Source organism: Mustela erminea, chromosome 14 (genome assembly GCF_009829155.1).
Source record: "Mustela erminea isolate mMusErm1 chromosome 14, mMusErm1.Pri, whole genome shotgun sequence".
Taxonomy (NCBI): Eukaryota; Metazoa; Chordata; class Mammalia; order Carnivora; family Mustelidae; genus Mustela; species Mustela erminea.
In genome coordinates this window covers 36,941,167-36,959,115 of record NC_045627.1, presented here as the reverse complement: position 1 = coordinate 36,959,115, position 17,949 = coordinate 36,941,167, and the positions used below count along the sequence as shown (strand labels likewise).

Sequence of the window (17,949 nt, the reverse complement as noted above, 5' to 3'; positions counted from 1 at the left end):
CACTCAGCGGCCCCGAGGCTGCCCTCCCACCAGCCAGCCTGAAGATGCCGGGGAAGGCAAATAAAACGAGCCCCCAGTCCAGACCTCACTGGCTCCGCTCAGGAGAATCAGCAGTGAGGTGATGTCTGGCTTTTAGTCCATATCATAAATAAGTTATTAATCCAGGGCAGACAGCACAGCCCAGCCATGGGGAGACTAGGGAGGTGAAATTCTGCAAGACCAGACCACCTTCCAGACAAGAAAACTACCCAGGACCCAGACCCTGCACATCCGCTCAGACAAACAAAGGCCCTGATGGGACAGGGCCTTCTGGGAGGCAGGAAGAGCACTGGAACGGGTGACCAGAGGTCCGGAAACAAACCTGCTGTGGATCCTGCTTCAGTCTCCGTATTTATCCCAGGAGATCGATGATCATGATAAAGCTACCATTTATGATTCTGAAAACTATGGCGGCATGCTGGATTTCTAATAAATAAAACTACAATGTAGGACACCCACTTTACAGATGTGGAAACTGAGGCTCAGAGGGGTCAAGTGACTTGCCCACAGTATGCGAGAACGCCTGCAAAGATGGCTGCCGTCCTCCTGGCCCTGTTCACATGCCTGTTTGCAGTGAGACTCTGCTGCCCCTGCCCTCCAAAGGCAGCATCCATTCCCCCCCATTGCAAAATCTAGTCTGGCCTGGTGGCTCACTTTGACCCACAGAACACACCAAAGCCACGTCAGGCAACTTGGCAGACTAGGCCCGGAGAGGCCCTGTAGCTTGTGACCGCGCTGTCCCAGAGTGTCCCCTAACACAGCATGCAGGAGGCCTGTCGTGCCCACCGGGTAGAGGGAGCAGCGCTGCCCGGCCAGCGCTGACGCTGGATGTGGGAATGAGGTCCGCTCGGGCCTTCCAGGTCAGCCCACCCTCCAGCTGCGAGCAGCCACAGGGGAGCCCGGAGCAAGCCGCAGAAGAGGAGCCCGGCCAACTGGAGCAGCGAGAAAGAACGTGTGGTCACTGTGAGTACGTCCGTTCTAGGCCGGCTTGTCACACAGTCGTGGGTAACTGGTCCAGCCCCTCGGTTTCCCCAGCAACACCTGGGCTGCCTGCCTCCTGAGATGTGGCTGAGGTCCATGCAGGGCAACTTCCCAGGTAGTGACCCGTGGTTGGCGTGGTGAGGGGCGTCATGAGAAGGGCCGTCTCCCACCCGAGAGACCACGTCCTGCTTTCATTCTGCAGACCTCAGTTCTGAGGAGCAGACCCAGGGTTCTCCCCAGAAGAGCACGCACAGTAAAGCAGGTGGTACCCTCGGGAGGGGCATGAGCTCTGGAGACAAAAGAGGAGGGGGCTGCGGAGAGCAGGGCGGCAGACAGGTCTCAGCTCACACACCCACTCAGGCCCCCACCCCGGGAGCGGCTGTGAGGTCCACACGCTGGGGACACGGGCTTGGGGGACAGAGTGCCCCAGCAGACCGGTATGTCGGCCAGGGGTGCAGGAGGACAAATGATGGCGCATGTGCCACATCTGTCACTGCCCACCTGGGACAGATGGACAGTCAGCCACGGAGAGAGTGACAGACGCGCTGTCCTTCCTCATCTCACAGGCTGAGGAGATGCAAACATAAGCTTTATGCCCCCTTGGAGTGAATCCGCCACCTTCCCTCCTGGGGTCAGCTCAGCTGGCTGCCACCAAGAACCCACCTCAAGGCAGGCTGGGCACCAGCGTCCTCAGGACACACCAGTGACTAAGCTCAGACCCCACCCTTTGCGAACCCAGTGGGACTGTTCCAGTGAGAAGGCAAACTGGGCCAGGAGCAGGGTGCGGCCTGAGAAAAACTAATAGGCCTGGTGGGGTCAGGAAGGGGATGGGCTCTGGCTGCCCAGCTGAAAGCCCGGAGACCTCTGGGCCGGGGCACGGGGTTGTCAAGCAGACTAATGAGATGCTCTTGACTTTTCTTTCCCACCACCCAGCCCCTCCAACCCAGCAGACTCACCTCGTAAGCTCACACCCTTCCACAGCAACAGCCAACAGCGAACGGGTACCACGCTCAAAGCCCCCTTGCATGCAGGACAACTCGGCTAACACAGACAAGGCCGCCGAGGCACAGAGAGGCTCAGGAATTGTCTAAGGCCACACAGCACGTAAAAGCCGGAGCTGGGATGTCAACCCAGGTGATCCGGTTGCAGGGGTCATGCTCCCGTTGCCTCACGAGCTGCCCCGCTGGCGATCCGAGGCCTCTAGCTACTTGTCCTGTTGTGCTGGGCCCACACACCATCTTACCAAATAGAACACTTTGCTTAAAAACCGTTATTGCTCATTTCTCCTTCAAATACTCAAAGGTCTCACAAAGCCAGACCGCACTCCCTTTAAACAGGGCATAGTCCCACCTCCCCTACTATACCTGGCCCTCTCTCTCTTTCTCCTGTGCCTCCCTGCTCCACGGCCTCCTGGGCTGCGCGAGCCCAGCCTATGCTCCGTCCTGAGATAAATGGTGTAAGCCAGTCTCCGGTTCCTAAAAACCGGGTGACTGGGCGGAGGGAAGGGAAAGGCACTGTGGGAGGTAGGAACGGCATGAGCAAAGGTGGGGGGCTGCAGAGCAAGGTGTGAATACATCAGCTCAGCTGGGGTGGGGGTGGGGGTCTGCAGGGCAGAAGCCACTCTCCAGGCTGGGGAGGCACAGGGAGCAAGAAGATGAGGCCAGACCCCTTCCATTCCTCCCAGGGTTGTCAGCACACAGGGGTGAGGGCAGGGGACCCACAGACCACGATGTGCAGAGACAGGCCAGCTGGGTGGCAGGACGAGGGTCCCTCTGCCCACCCCAGGGCAGGGGTGGATGGCAGGGCAGAGAAGGGGGCTTCGCAAGGAGCTGCTAGGTCAGCCCACTCCCCAGCCAGCAAGGAGCAGTCCCCAGGGCAAGAACAGGTGCGGACAGGAGCACCAGTGAGCCACAGGCAAATCTCCAGCGTTGCATCAGCCTCTTACCCCAGCACAAGTGTAACTCTAGCTTACAAACCTTCTGTGGCTCCCTATGGCCAGAGGGACAAGTCTAAGCTCCAAGGGGAGGCAAAGATTTTCCAGCCCACATTTTCACTGCTCTCCCTCTCCCATGGAGAGCTGGGATGACTCACCATTTCCTGAATCCTGGGAAGACACAAGATTTCCTTCCCTGCAGAATGCCTACTGTTTCTACCTCTCAGCTTTGAGAACTCCTACCGTGGCTTTAAAATGTGGCCCAAATGTCCTCTTCCCTGGGAAGCCCTCCTTGAGCACCTCTCCTTGGCAACCCACCGAGGGCATTCTGCTTTCTTGCATTCCCACAAGGTCAAGTTCAGGACGGTCTCTCTTGTTTCACACTGTCCACGGCACACATCTGCCTTCTCTTTCAGCTGTGGGCTTCTGGGGAGAGAGCCAGGGTCGAGTTTCATCCCTGCACCCCCAGGACCTAGTCAAGGGCTGGGTTCTGGCCAGGGGCCCAAGGATTGTCAGCACAGTGCTCCTCTGAGCCTCTCAGTATCCCTGTCCTGGAGGGCATGTGGGGTTATCGCAGATGGGCCGTGAGGCTCACACTTCCACGCCTCGAGCAAGCGCCATTCGGCTGATTGGACAGAGAAGATTGCCAAAGCAGAGGGAAGGCAGGGCTTGGCCGGCCCCAGGGACTAGAGATAGCCTCAGACACGCCCCAGAGAACCCCACTAATCTATATATTGTTGCAATACAATGGACTCTAACAATATTTACAGTGTTTCCCGTTATTCCTAGTAACTATAGTGACGGTAGCAATTACTATAGAGAAGTAAGAAGCGTGACTACCAAGAACCACTGAAATAAGCTCCCCTTTTAAGACTCCAGCCTATACTAGAGAAGGCACTTTTTTTTTTTTTTTACATAATCCTCTGAACAATCCTACAGGTGGTTGCTCCCCGCCCCACCCCCCCCACCCCCACTCCACTCCCCCACCCCCACTCCTTAAAGATGAGGAGTCTAAGCACAGAGGAATTCAGAAACTCACCCAAGGTCACACAGCTAGTCTGGACCCGAGCAAAGAGACCCCACACTTTCCACCACCCTAGACTGTCTCCCCATAATTATGAACACCGCCTCTCTCAGGCCTTACTGCCGGCCAGCCACATTTTCTAACTGCTTTATTGAAATGTAATTCATATACCAAACAGTTCCCCCATTTAAAGCGTAGAATTTAATGGTATTTGGTGTACGCACCGAGTCATGCAATCACCACCGTGGTCTGTTTTGGAACATTTCATCATCACCGCCTAATGAAACCCCAAAACCCTGGACCTTGTCACTATCCATCCCCACCCGCCCCCTCCCCCTCTGTAATCCCATTCTACAGATGAAGGACTGAGGCTCTGAAGCTGCTGGGATTTGTACAGCAGGCAGGGGTGGGCGGGGGGCAAGAAGCAGGGCTGGGGCTCACCCTCCCTGCACTCCTCCCACCGCCTGCCAGGGGTCTGCTCTGTAAGCCAATGAATATGCATGAGCTGCAGAGGATGGTAAATGGAACCAGATGGTGACAAAGCTTACACGTGCCTTGCTTCCACACCAGGCCGGTGACTCACAGAGTCCTGGAGGCAAACGGGGGGGGGGGGGGGGGGGGGGGGGAGATGAACAGTACAACCAAGTCCTCGTCGGGGCAGGGGCAGCGAGGCCCAGGACCAGAGAGGCAGAGATGGCAGTGGTGGTGGTGGGGTGGGGGGACTTTTGGTCTGGGTACTAGATGATATGTGGGATCCCCCACTCTGCTGACCCTATTCCTATACCCCACAATCCCTCCTGGACCCACCAAAAACTGGCTCTGAACCCAGGCCTCCAAGTTCCTCCCAGGAATTCAGAGCCATAATCGCTAATAGGGGGTCTGTTCTGCACTTGGCCTCCAGCTGGAGGGATCCTGAGGTGACACAGGCCCTCCCAGCCCAGAGGCCCTCAGAGGCTAGGGGTCACAGGAGTGTCAGGAGAACCATTGCATTGACTGGCTGGGTTCCCCGAAAAAGGCCCTGGACAGTGGTCTATCAGGTTGCAGCTGCTGCCTGGGTACGTTCCCAGGCAGGGACCCCAGGGTCTGACAGCTGTCCCTGGCCCCAGAGGAAACTCTCTGCAGATAGAACGTGGCCTCCCACACCCCTTCTTCCCTTCTGCCAAACATTCTCAAGCCTGCTCTGGGTCAGTCATTCTCTCTGCTGGCCAGAGGCCCAACACTGTCTCTCATCTTTATAATGTTTGATCAGTCTTGAGCCAATGCCACCTCCTTCAGGGAGCCTTCCTAGAATCCCTAACCAAAAATCGGTCCTTCTGCTGCTGCATCACACAAGACTGTCATTTGTCTGCTTTTATGTCTGGGTCCCTGTTACCCTGCAAACTCATCCAGGGTAGAGGTCCTGGCTTCCTCATTCCTAGGTCCTTCCTGACCCCTCTGCACTACTGTGCCACACCAAACCCTCCAGAAGAGCAGGTGGGAAGTGAGGGGAAGCACTCATTCCTCAGTTTTAGCAGGAATTAACCACAGCGCACGGAACGCTTCCAGTTTCCATCCCATGGCACTCTATGGGATGGTGGGAGACGGAAAGGCAGTGATGCCCGCTGCCCCCCACTACAGGGCCCAGTTGGAAATGAGGGTCAGGCCACCAGTTTAGACATGGTGCCTCTCAGCAGAGCAGTTAAGATCCAAATGGCTGCAGTCTGTCCACACAAACGGGTCTTTGTTCAAGACCTTCTCACAATTGGAAGTTTTGCTTGGCCATGAGGGTCAAGCTCAGGGCTAGAGTCTCTCCTCCCTATACCTCCAAAGCAGCCCCATCCGGCACAAAGCAGATCCTAGGACCAGCTAGGGAGGGAGGCATTAACTATAGGTTTAGAGAGGTCTGGCTTCAAACTCCTTCAGCAAGGCCTGCTCCATGTCACAAAGTGCCAATGCTGAAGCTGGAAGAAGCTCTGAGCCCTCCCATTATAGCCTGGGAGATGTACCCAAGAGGCAAGTGGAGCCCAGAGAAGGAAGGCAGCTTGCTCAGGGTCACACAGCCTGTGTCTCCAATTCCCAGATACTAGGCTGCCCCATCCCCACTGCGGGCCCTCTCTCCTATCCTGCCTTCCTTCAAGGTTGGGCCAAAGCCCACCTTCCCACTGTGTCTCCTGGCAACCCCTCCCCAGATCCATCCAGTGCCATCACTCACTCTTCCCTCTGCCCAGAATGCCCTCCCCACCCTCCTCTGGCCCCAGCAAACTTCTACTCATCCTTCAAGGCCCAGTTCCGATATCACCTTCTCCAGCACCAAAGAGAGCAGTCATTCCCACCGACTGAGTACCACCCCTCTGGGCTCCAGAAAACCAACAAGAGAATGCTAAAACCACTAGAGGGGTTTCTCCTGCTTGGCACCCAAGTTCCTTGAGGGCAGGGATGGGACTCTCTGCAAAGCAGGGTGATGACAACGTCCGCATACACACCACACACGACTGAAGGGCTCTATCAACTCTTCAGTCCTGTGCGAACAGAAGCTGTCTGCTGAGGCTCAGTTTCCTCGGCTACACAATGAGCAAAGTTAACAAACATGGGGATCTGGTCTGGGCTGGGTCTGGGCTGCAGGAAGGACTCCCAACTGCTAGTATTCTATATGTCTCTATTCGTGCATAGAGACATTCTATGTGTGCATAATTTTTTGGAAGGAATGACTTCGGGGCATGTAATGCCAAGGAGGATGGAATTAAGAGCCAAAGACCACATATAGATGCAGAGTTAAATCTTATCAGAGATGCTGCCCTGTGGCCTTGGCGTCCAAAGGTGGTTCAGCTGAGTCACTACAAAAAGCCCCTTGCTCTTAGGCGACACAGGGTAGCTTTCTGGAACAGGCTGGAAACACAGAAATCCCTGCCCTGGGGAGGACTCTGTGCTGGGCTGTGGCCGGGGACTGGCTAAAGAGACAGCCAACAGCAGAAGCGGTGCCCCAGTGGCAAGCAAAGACCATGGACAGTTACTCAGGAACAGTGTTAATCATCGACTGACACCTCTGTTGGGCCCAGGGTACTTGAACGGGGGTAGCGAAAGAAGTGGGAGACACAGCCCAGTCCCGAGATGGCCAGCAGCCTCTGCAGCCGAGGACTGTAGGGGTTCGTGCAATGAAGTCAAGCCGCCGGTCTGCTCTAGCACGTTCCGTCTCTCCATTTGCAAAGACACTGTGTCCCTGGGCGACCGTAAGCATCCCTTTGGATTTTCAAGCCAAACTGTGGCCACAGCACAGCTCTGGCCAACGGGCCTCTGCTGCATAAACCTGCTGGTCCAGGGTGGGTGGCAGCCAAGGCTCGCCCAGGACAAGGCCTCAGCCTTCTGCAGCCGTGCTCACAACCCGGGCTTCTTAAAGTCAGACTCACAGAACACTTGCATGCAAGGTGATTCCAGCATACGCTCAACCTTGAGAGCCAACGACTGCCCAGACCATGCCTCTTCGGCGTGGGGTGGGGAGGGCGCCATCACCTCCAATGTGGACAAAAACTCATTCTTTGGAAGGCAAAAAATGTATTCTTTATATATATATATATATGAAGCACAGATACACACACAATTTACAAACAGATGTGCAGTCCATCTGTGGTCTTAAAATTTCAAGAGGGGAGCTGGAGGAAAAAATGGCTAAAAAGACACTTGAAGGGGGCTGATAATGAAAAAGAAAGATCAAGATGCACTAGCCCAAACACAAGTCATGTGACAACCTGCAGGATGACGCTTCGCAAGGGAAAAAGAGTGAGGGGTGCTCCCAGCCCTGCTAGGGAAGAAACACCCCTTTTCCCATCCCCCCAAATCTGACTCATCCCTCACTTCAAGTGAAAGGGCAAAGCAAGGGGGTCCTTTCCTGGGACACATCAGCTCCTACCTGACAACGCAGAGGCCACAGAAAGAACCTCCACCAGGGCCCTGGGCCCACCACACAGGCTCACAAAGGCCTGACCCCCAAGTCCAAGGATGGACTTGAACCTCAGCACGAATCAAGCCTCAGACAGGAACCACCCATGGCTTTCGCGTTTGCCATAGTGAGCCAACTAGCAGGGTCTTCCAAGCTTGGGAGGAGGGAATAGGTCCTGAGAAAGGGAGCTCCCAGAGCAGGGCCCTGGGAAAGAGCAGACAGACTTTAGGACCAAAGACATCAGGGCATGAGTGAGGACCTAACAGTAAGAATCCTAACAGCCCTTAATGTCGCCAGAGCCTTGACCCCATGCCGGGTGGGTGCTGACCCCTGACCATGCTGCCCGGTAAGGGAGGTCCCATCATCATCACTACTACGTCCACTCCGTGCGGGTAAGGACCACATGTGCCCCAGGCCCTGACGTACCCCCCCGGAGCCTGAACGGTGCTGGGCACAAGGGACACACACGGTAAATATGTGCATTATGAATAAAGCCTCACTTCATGCATAAGGGAAAGCATAAGGGTGAGTGGCCCAGCCGGGACTCAGTCCCAGCCAAGCCTGCCTTCCTCACCCCTGCACGTGTCTAAGCTAGGCAAGTTGGCATCCCATGTGTACACGGACCATGAGGGATGGTCCACCATCCACCATCCACACAAGGGCCTTGCACACCTACTAGAGCGGCAACCTGGTGGCCAGCGGGGCAAATGCAGAGATCTCTGAAGGCAGGGAAGCCCGGGACATGGCCCAAACCATACACTGTGCCCACAGGAGTCCCAAACACAGAGGAGCCAAGGAGGAAGCGTCAGACAGGCTCAGATGGCCTGGGGTCAGGGGCAAAAAGTGGCTTGATGAAAGGCTTGTCCTTACCAATCCATCGCAGTTGCTGATGGCAACAGCGGCCCCAGGCATGCCCATGACATCCCCAGTGTAGACACACTCCCGCCGTAGGGGCTGTCGGAAGAGCTCCCGAAAATCCTCCTGCCACTCCACCGAGGCTCCGGGCACCACCAGCCGTCGGTTGGGCCGCAGGCGCAGATGCAGTTCCTCCCCAAAAACCGTGACATTGAAGTAGAGGGAGGGGCGCCCCGCCCGGCCAGGGTGCAAGGTGGCTCCTTCTGGGCGCGGGAGGCTGCGGGCCACCCGGAGGGGACCCGAGTGTGACTGCGGTGCAGGGGGCCCCTCCGCTACGGTGCTCCCTGCAGAGGCTGCTGCCGGCCCAGACAGCACGTGGGAGAGGAAGCGTCCCTGAAAATCTGTGCTGCATGGCACTGTCACACCATATTCACGGAGCTTTCCAGAGAGACGCAATTCTGCTGGAACAAACAGAGTTATATAAACGTAGTCTGTACAAAGGTAAAGGGAGACCGGCAATCCCACTGCAACCCTGAGCGTCACTTGGAGGGACCCCTTAGTCCAAGTTCATCCAAGACTCATCCAGGGCTTCCTGAGCCTCTGGATCTCTGCACTTGGATTGAGCGGCGTTCAAGTACTCTGTGGACTTAACTTGCTCCTGTAGTCCCCAAGGCCCTGTTAAACTTAACAGAAGAAAAGAATGATGCCAGAGTCTTGTCTGTCACTCTAGCAACGAGCCTTCCAATTTGGGGCACTGCCTAGGAATGGGCTGAGATTCCCCGAAAGCCCCCAGGGCAAAGTGAGGGATGGCAGGATCTGCCCCAACTCCCCCCACCCCCTGTGCTGAAGTCACCCGCCCAGCCTGGGGTAGGCCCCTCCTCCTCGCCAAGCTCTCTGAACACAGCTGGCAAAACAAACACACCTAGAAACTCAGGGGATCCTGGGCACGTGTCAGGGGGAAAGGAGGAGCTGGAGAGGGGAGGGAGGCAATACAGGTTCTATATTTTTCCAAGTTTAGAAAGGAAACTTTTTAAAGTCAACAGAGGCTGCTGAGATTTCTACATGGCCCAGCACCAAGCCCGGTAAATATAGATCTTCAAAAATAAAAGGAGACGCACAGGGTGACTTGCCCACTCGGACTGAATTAAGTGTGAGGTCATGGCCCATGCTCCAGGCTGCATGCCAGCAGCGAGGTCCTCGCACAGCTCTCCCCGAGCCCAGCCAGGCCCAGCAGGAATGACAGCTCGCTGGCTTCCAGGCTTGGTGATTCAGGACTGGAGTTTGGAGGGATTTTCATTTCCACATGGCTCTCTATCTCTTGCCTCCCTGGGCCCCTTCACACTACTGATGAAGCCTAGAAAACGAGGTCTCCTGAAACCTCCCATGCCTAAGGCACTTCCAGGGGGAAGTCTCTTCTGGTTTTACCCATTAAGACCCCCAAGATTTCTGCTAGAGAGAACCCACTTCAGTTCACAGACAAGCAGGGAGCCTGTCTGGAAATGACCAGAGCCCCTTCCCCACGTTCAGAGCCACAGCAGGTGAGAGTGCAGGGTGTCTGGTCTGTGTGAGAGAAGGAGGGTGTCTGCACAGAGCTCGAGAATGCTGGAGGAGAGGGCTGGGCGTGTGTTTCCAAGCAGGAGTGTGAGTGCCAGGTGCTCGCTGGCGGGTGGGGCGACCACCTGCCAGCCTAATTCCATAAGGATGAGACAGACACACGCACACAAGTTGGAGAGGGAGAAGACACTGAAAGTAAAAGACACACAGGACAGACACAGACCGATTGTGTGTGTGTTGTGTGTGTATGTGTGTGTGTGTGTGTATGAGAGAGAGAGAGAGAGAGGATGAAAACTAGAGAAATACAGTGCAAAATACAGAGACGAAGACCAATATACACCCCCGAAGAAGAGACTCCAAATTCCCAAAACCTCTCCCAGGGTCTCTCTCTGCCTCTTGTGCCAGAAAAGAAGAGCAATCGCGTGTCAGCGCTGGGGACCTAGGGGGAAGAAATGAGCTCAAGCTCCGGGCGCGCACCGCCTCCCACTCGCTCGAATGCTGCCGGGCTCCTCCGACCCCCAGGCACCAGCCCAACTCTCCGGCACCAGGGATCCCCTCGCGCCCCCGCGCGCCCGACCTGCACGCACCTGGGATCCGGCTGCCCGCGGCCGCGCAGAGCGCGTAATGCAGGGGCAGCAGGCAGGAGAGCAGCGCGCGGAGCCGAGCCATGTGGCCGCGCGCGGACGCGGGCCGGAGGGTGCCCGAGCCCTCAGCTCCCGGCTGCCGGCGAGGCTGGAGCGCGCCCCGGACTGCCGAGCGCGGGCCAGCCGGCCTCTGCCTGCTCCGCCGCCGCCGCCGCCGCCGCCGCCGCCGCCGCCGCCGGCCCGCTCCCGGCCCCCCGCGCCACCGCCTGGACCGCTGGCTCCACGCGCCCGAGGCTGCCGGCGGGGGAGCGGAGCGGCCGACGCGCCAGTACCCGCCGTGCCAAACTGCAGCGAGTCGCTCGGTCCGCCCGCGCCGTGACGCTCCAGGACGCGGCGGGAGCCGGCCAAGGGGGCGGCGGGACGGGCCGGGCCGGGGGTGGGCACGCTGGCGGGGTGGGGCGGGGCCGGGCGCGGGTCGGACTGGGGGCGCCGCGCGGCCGGGGCGGAGCGCGGGGCCAGGGAGAGCAGCGGCGTGCGGCCCAGCCGGATCGGAAATGCCACGCGGAGCCAGGCGCCTGGGCTCCCCCCAGAGTAGCCGCTTTCCTTGTCCCCTCGGCTCCCCTAACTTGACCACAGGGCCCACTCTCCAGAGCCACAGGGTCGAAGGGATGTCCAACTACCTTTGGGTGGGGAGACGGTGAGCACCTCTCCTCCCTAAGAGAGGGTGTCTCCTTTCTCTCTTCATGACCTTGACCCCCAACACTAACCTTTGATCCCTTGGATCTACCCATTTCGCAGACTACAGCTCTCTGTGCCCACAGTTGCAGTGAGCAGCTTGTGTCCTAGTCAAGAAAAAGGGGCTGAAAAAGGGGAAGAGAGAGCCCGGGCTTTATGCTCAGACGGCCCTGATAGAAGTCCCAGCATTGAGCCTCCCTTGGAGTGTGAACTGTAGCGCATAGTAGGTGTTCAATAAAATATGCTCCACTTCCAGCACCAGTAACCCCCTCCACAGGCCAAGGTGGGCAAAACCAAGAGTCAGGGTTGAGAGTGGATTGCTGGTTTTGCAGTGTCAGGGCAAATAGCCCAGAGGCTGCTTGACTGTATAAAGGTGTTCCTAACAGTTTGGGAATGAACTGTATTTCAAGCAAGCCAGAGGTGGGAATTGGAGAAAGGAGGTGTGTGTGTGTGTGTGTGTGTGTGTGTGTGTGTTTAAGGAACTGTGGAATAAAGAATCTTTGTATAAAGAGTATAAAGACCCCTAATCTTTCCACTTTGAGGCCAGACATTTTGTTGTGGGGCCTTCTTAAAAGGAGACCAGCTTGTGGGTGGAAATTCCCTAACCAAACTTCTCTTGGGAAACTCTGGATCCCCTGAGAGAGAGGCCTTGGCTTCCTGCACTCTTCCGCCTATGACTACGTGAGGCCTTCCAGTCTGCACCCTTGCTAGGTTCCAAATAGGCTCCTGCCCTATGGGCAGAGAGCTGGATTCCTCCTCCCCGTGGCCCCAGGCCTTGGCCTAGGGCCTCCTGAGAGGAAGTGCTTCTAGAGTGAGGAGGCTTTGCAGGGGCGGCGCATTCATGAAGGCAGGTTCAGAGAGCTGAAGCAGTGTCCCGGGTCACACAGCGTGTCTGCCGCAGAGCTGGGATCAGAATCCAGAGTCTGGTACTGAGCCGGAAAAAGAGACAAGACCAGGGGTCAGTAGACTACCTTAGGCTGAGCTTTGCCAAGTATAGTCTGTGTGACCAAGGGCAAGTTTCTTTCTTTTTAGGCTGCAGTACCTCATCCGTCAAAGGGAAGAAACCAGGAGGCTCACAGGGCTCACAGGTGAACTCTGAGGTCCTGTGAAAATGCAGAGCATATTCTGTTCCAAGCAACACCAAGACCATCTAGTTATTTGAAAATGGCACCACCAAACTAATCTATATGAAGTTCAGGCAAAAGAGAGTTCCTTTTTCTCCTCTTTCTGGCTCTTTAAAAGCTGTGAAGTCAAGAGCCAGACTGTGGTTTTGTGTGTGAGGGCAGATGGAGCAAGAATGTGTGTGTGTGTGTGAGTGGGAACTTGGAGAAGAGGCTGTGAGATGATCAGGCTGGAACTGTCTCCATCTGGCCCTCCACAAATCCACCAAATGACCTCAGGATAAAATGACCTCCCTTCTCGGGGTCTCAGTTTTCCCAGCTGAAGAGTGGGGGCCCTGTGGAGATGGAAAAGTGATCACCGATTTTCCCCCTTGCCATCCCAAAAGCTCGCCTAGCCCCCTCCCTGAACCCCACCCCATTCTTCATGCCTTAAACGTGGGAAGTCAAGAGGGACCCCAGCAGCCTGACTCATGAGCAATGGGCTGGGGCCTTCCCCGGAGTCCGTCCTGGCAAGCAGAGAGCAAAACCTCACCCCGGTTCTCTACCCCCACCCCCTTCCCTGGGGCTACAACGGTTGCTTTTGTTGGCAAGTATTGTATGTCCAAGCTCTTTTCTACTGAGGAAGCCTTTGTTAGGAAGAGAGGACAGGAGAGCATAATTCAGAGTCTGGGCGGAAGGTAGAGGAAATGGCTGAGGGGCAGGCCCCATTTCTAGAGGTCCACAGGGCCAAAGCAAAAAAATCTATAGGCATCAGCTGGGGACACTCCTAGGAAGGCAAGTTCTGGGTTCCCTGTCTCTTACCTTGGGATCCTTGCCCAGTAGAGTATGGCGTGGATGTTTCTCCTGCTGACAGCGCTCCAGCTTTTATCCAATGCTCCTTCTACCCAAGACCCCGGCAGAGGAGGGGGGAATGCAAACAGCTGGCACGGCGTGCAGTCAGCAGCCAACTGGAAGACACGACAGGTGAATGAGAACGCCTGAAAACCAAGTAAGATGCAAAAGAGATAGTAGGCGTTCAATAAAATATCCTCCACTTCTGGTACCAGAAACCCCTTGAGCCTAGCCTCAAGCAAAACCCGCCTTGGAGCAGAGTCACCAGTGAGGGATACAGGGATTCCAGAAAGGAAGGGGTTCCTGACAAGTTTAGTAGAAGACCTGGGTCCAAGCCAAAGCCCACAGGCTTCCCTGAGAGGTCACGTGGGTCAGCTTGTCTTCCTTTTTTCTTTTTTAAAACTCTTTCTGTTGTGAAAACTAGGAGGCACCCAGAAGAGTGCTCTCTGCTCGTTTTCTACACAGGGTAAACTGAGGCCCAGAAAACAGAGGCGACTTCCCCAAGGCCACACAGTGGGCTGGTTCAGGGCCAGGATAACAACCCAAGACTCCCAGCTCCTGGTCAGATGATCCTAGAGCATCACCCTGTTTGTCCCTCCTGCTCAGGACCTCGGCCCTTTGGCTACTCATCATTGGTTTGAATCTCATTCCTAAGGGAAGAAGAAAGGTTTGGAGCTCTTCTTCCTGATATCTGAGACCCGTGGTCCCACTAAGAAGTTCCAGGTCAGTAGTTTTTAATCAGGGTCCCGTGGACCAGCAGAAGCAGTATCGCTTAGGTATTTGCTATCAATTTGAATTCTCAGGCCCCGCCCCAGACCTGTTCAACAAGAATCTCAGAGGGGCAGGGCCCAGCAACCAGGCTTTAGCAAACCTTTCGGGGATTCTAACCATGCTCAAATGTAAGAATCACTATTCTAAGCAAAGCCTTGTAAACGAGGGCCAAATTAGGATGAGAACAAGCTCACTGAGGATCTGTGACCCGCTTCTCATTCAGGGTTACCACGCTCACCTCCTAGGCCAGTCCCTCAAGCCTAGCCTCGAGCTATATCTGAAGTCTGGGTCTGGACAGAGTTCCAGATGCATCTAGAGCAACCAGAGACCATGCCTCATGGTCCTTCTCCACATCACCCTTCTCCATCCCCCTCCCCTGGCCCCAGCATTCCCTTTGCACATTTCTTGGCAATTGTCTAGTGACTGTATCTAGGAGACCCGGACGGGTTAAGTTAACCACAGTGATTTGTCATACATTATGGAACAGCTGACACCCCCGAGACCGACTGAACCATGAGATCAGTTAGAAACAATGCTGTTTGTGCCCTGTATATAGACACTATATGGTTGTGGTTACTGCATGTTGAGGGGTTCAGGGAGAGGAGGTCTTCATGTCCTTGTAAGGAGGGATGCCAGAAAGGCCAGCTGTCCTTCAGGAATTCCGTGTCTGCCATTTCCTTTCCAGAAACTGTAGGTTTATAATTGCAAACCAAAGTCCAGTGCAGGTCCTGACATTGGCCCCCTGGGGCTCAAGAGAGGCAGGCAGAAGGCAGAGACCCTCTCCTATTTCTGGGAGTCCCTTGGTTGTGATAGAAGGTCTCGGAGAGATTTGGCAAGGACTTACTACTCACAAGCCTTTCTTCAAATCATGGTGACATCCTGCAGCAAAGATGGGCCAGGCCTCCCCATTCTGGTCCTCTCTCCAGGGAGGTGGGTTACACGTAACCAAATAAATAAATAAATACGACTTAATGTATTACTCCATGTAATATGGAATACTGAAACACGCCTCCGCCTGCCTGGTTAATTTGGCAGCCCAGCAGAATTATCCGGCAACCCATTTCTTTCCTCCTTCCACTCTGCCATGTTTGTGGTTAGTCTAGTCCTCAGGCTTGTCCCCTCTTAGTCACAAAATGGCTGCATTAGTGCCAGCCTAAAGCACATGTTCACCAAATGCAATGGTGACCAAGGCAATGGAAAAGGGAGTTCTTTCTTGTCCCCTCTTTTTAAAAATTCTATTACACAAATTTTCAAACATACACAAAAGAAGACAGAGTAGTGTGAAGCCACTACCCACCCAACACCTTCTGCATTTTCCCACAACCCAACTTCTATCATTACTAGCCCAAGATGGGTCTTCCTTCATCATTGCCCCTCCCCTCCATACATCCTGGGTTATTTTAAAGCAAATCTCAGACATCATCTCCCATTTCGTATTAGTAGCTGATAGATAAAGACTCTCTCTTCTTCAAAGAAAAAAACAAAACAACATCAACAACCAAAAGACATTTCTTTGTTACATCTAACAAAATTATTCACAGTTCCTTAAAGTCATCTTATATCCGCTCATAATTTGAATTTCTTGGTCACAGAAATTTGTTTTCTTTAGTTTTGTTTTGAAGACTTGGTTTGTTCAAATCAGAGTCCAAACAACGTCCACACAATGCGTTTGGCTGGTGTGTCTCAGAAGACTCCTTTAATCTAGACCATGGGTGGGCGGACACGTGGGGCCAAACCCAGCCCACCGCCTGCTTCTGTACACACGGTCTACCACCTTCACTTGTTTACACTTTCTTAGCTTCATCTCATGCTACAAAGCAGAGTGGAGTTATTTCCACAGTGCCAGTATGAGCCACCAAGACTAAAATATTTATTACTTGGCCTTTACAGAAAAGGTTTGATGACCCTGAATCTAAACAATTTCCCTTGTCTTTCTTTTTCTCCTCCCCATTTTTTGGGTTTTCTCCCACAGAATTCCGCATTTTCTGGTGTCCCCTTTGAGGAGTCAGGTAGAAGCTTCCAGAGCCTGCCTACAGCACTGTAGCCTCTCAAGTCCCAATACCCAAAATTCCCCACAGCCAGTCCCTCATGAGGCCTGAGGCCCTCCTTGGAAGCACATGGCTGCTCACGGGATAAAAGAAATTGGGTTTCTAATCAGAAAGGAGGGAGGGGAGTAAATGTTAGGACGGAAACCAAGGATGATGAGCCCAACCTTCCAAAATGGGCCAACTCGGCAAAACGCCAGAGTGGTGTGAGTTTCCCTCAGCTGGTTTTAACCAGTCAGGGTGCCCCTACGTCCCCAGGACACAGATTCTCCTTGCTCTGTCAACAGAGCAACTCCCAGTCAACATCTAACAAACCCTTGGCACGGCCCCCCTCCTTGTTCACTGTGCCCAATACCAGTTATCCAGAGAGGCTACAGCACACCCCCTGAGCTCAGCAGCCACCAGGGTTGTGCCTGGGAAGGGAGGAGGCACAGGTGCTGTGAGGGCCGGGAGAAGCGATGCCAGACCCACATTTGCGCAGTCGGGGTAGGTACCCAAGGGCTGGTGGGGAAAGTGGGGCAGGATCCTACCTCTCAGGGGCTGAAAAGCCCTGTTAAGGGATCTTGTCCATCCAGAAGGCTCTCAGCAACCCCTGGAAGCTTCTTTGAGGGGCTGGGATCAGCGTTAGGCTTGAGAAAGAAAATGCTACCAGATTCCCCACTCGCACTGAGGCATGAGTCAATCATGGCTGTTCACTGGGGTGAAGGCGTTAGGATATAGCATAAGGGGTGCTTATAATAGTATTTTGTCTTTTCAAAACATGTCAAATATACATATAGTTTAATAGAAATATCTTTGTAATTTGTATTACATAATCTCTATTTTAATGTACAATTTATGAACAAACAGGGTTTCTGGAGCGGAGGGGGTGGTGGGATGAAGTAACTCAGTGACGGCATTAAGGAGGGCACGGGATGTAATGGGCACTGGGTGTTATATACCACTGACAAATCACTGAACTCTACCTCTGAACCTAATAATCCACTGTATGTTAATTAGCATTTAAATAAAAAATTAAAAGTAAAAAACAATGTACAATGTATGCATTATATATTACATACTATAAAGTATATACTTATGATGTATAAACTACATAATTTATTACATGTTTAACAAAAATTATATATTATAGAGTTATTAAATTATATATCAATGTAAAATAGAAAGATATCTATCTGGATATACATCTGACAGATTTCAGGGAGACAGAATACTCCTGTATGTCTGTGTTCTCAGCGTCACGGGTAAGCTCAGTGTCACAGTAGGGAGGCATTCTGATCATGAAACTGGAATGACACCACAGGGTAGCACCTTTTTCCTCTTCACCCAAAGCCACCTTTGCTCCAATAGATGGCTCTGGGCTGTGGCTTGTCTTGGAGCTGGCTTTTAAATCTGGAAAAGGAGACTAGAAATACCTGTCTCCCATCAAGGATGGAGAAGCCCCGCCATATATCTGGAAGTCCACTAAGAGCTGGGGCAGAGGAGCCAAAGTATTATTGGCAATTTGCTTCCTCCTTAGCCCTTAAAACTGAATGCTCTGAGCATTCAGGAGGAAAGGCATCA

The 17,949-nt window shown here is 54.1% G+C and overlaps 1 protein-coding gene across 1 annotated transcript in view; it reads right to left on the bottom strand.

Annotated features, from left to right (window-relative positions):
* The window catches only part of ADAMTS14 (ADAM metallopeptidase with thrombospondin type 1 motif 14), a 71,003-nt gene extending 59,729 nt beyond the window's left edge, over positions 1-11,274 (bottom strand). The window contains exons 1-2 of the mRNA XM_032312193.1: positions 10,887-11,274; positions 8,761-9,203 (exon numbers count right to left, since the gene is read on the bottom strand). Coding sequence (XP_032168084.1) covers positions 8,761-9,203; positions 10,887-10,968 — 525 coding nt within the window. The 5' untranslated portion in view covers positions 10,969-11,274. The remainder of the gene's footprint in view (positions 1-8,760; positions 9,204-10,886) is intronic.
* Positions 11,275-17,949: the final 6,675 nt, after the last annotated feature.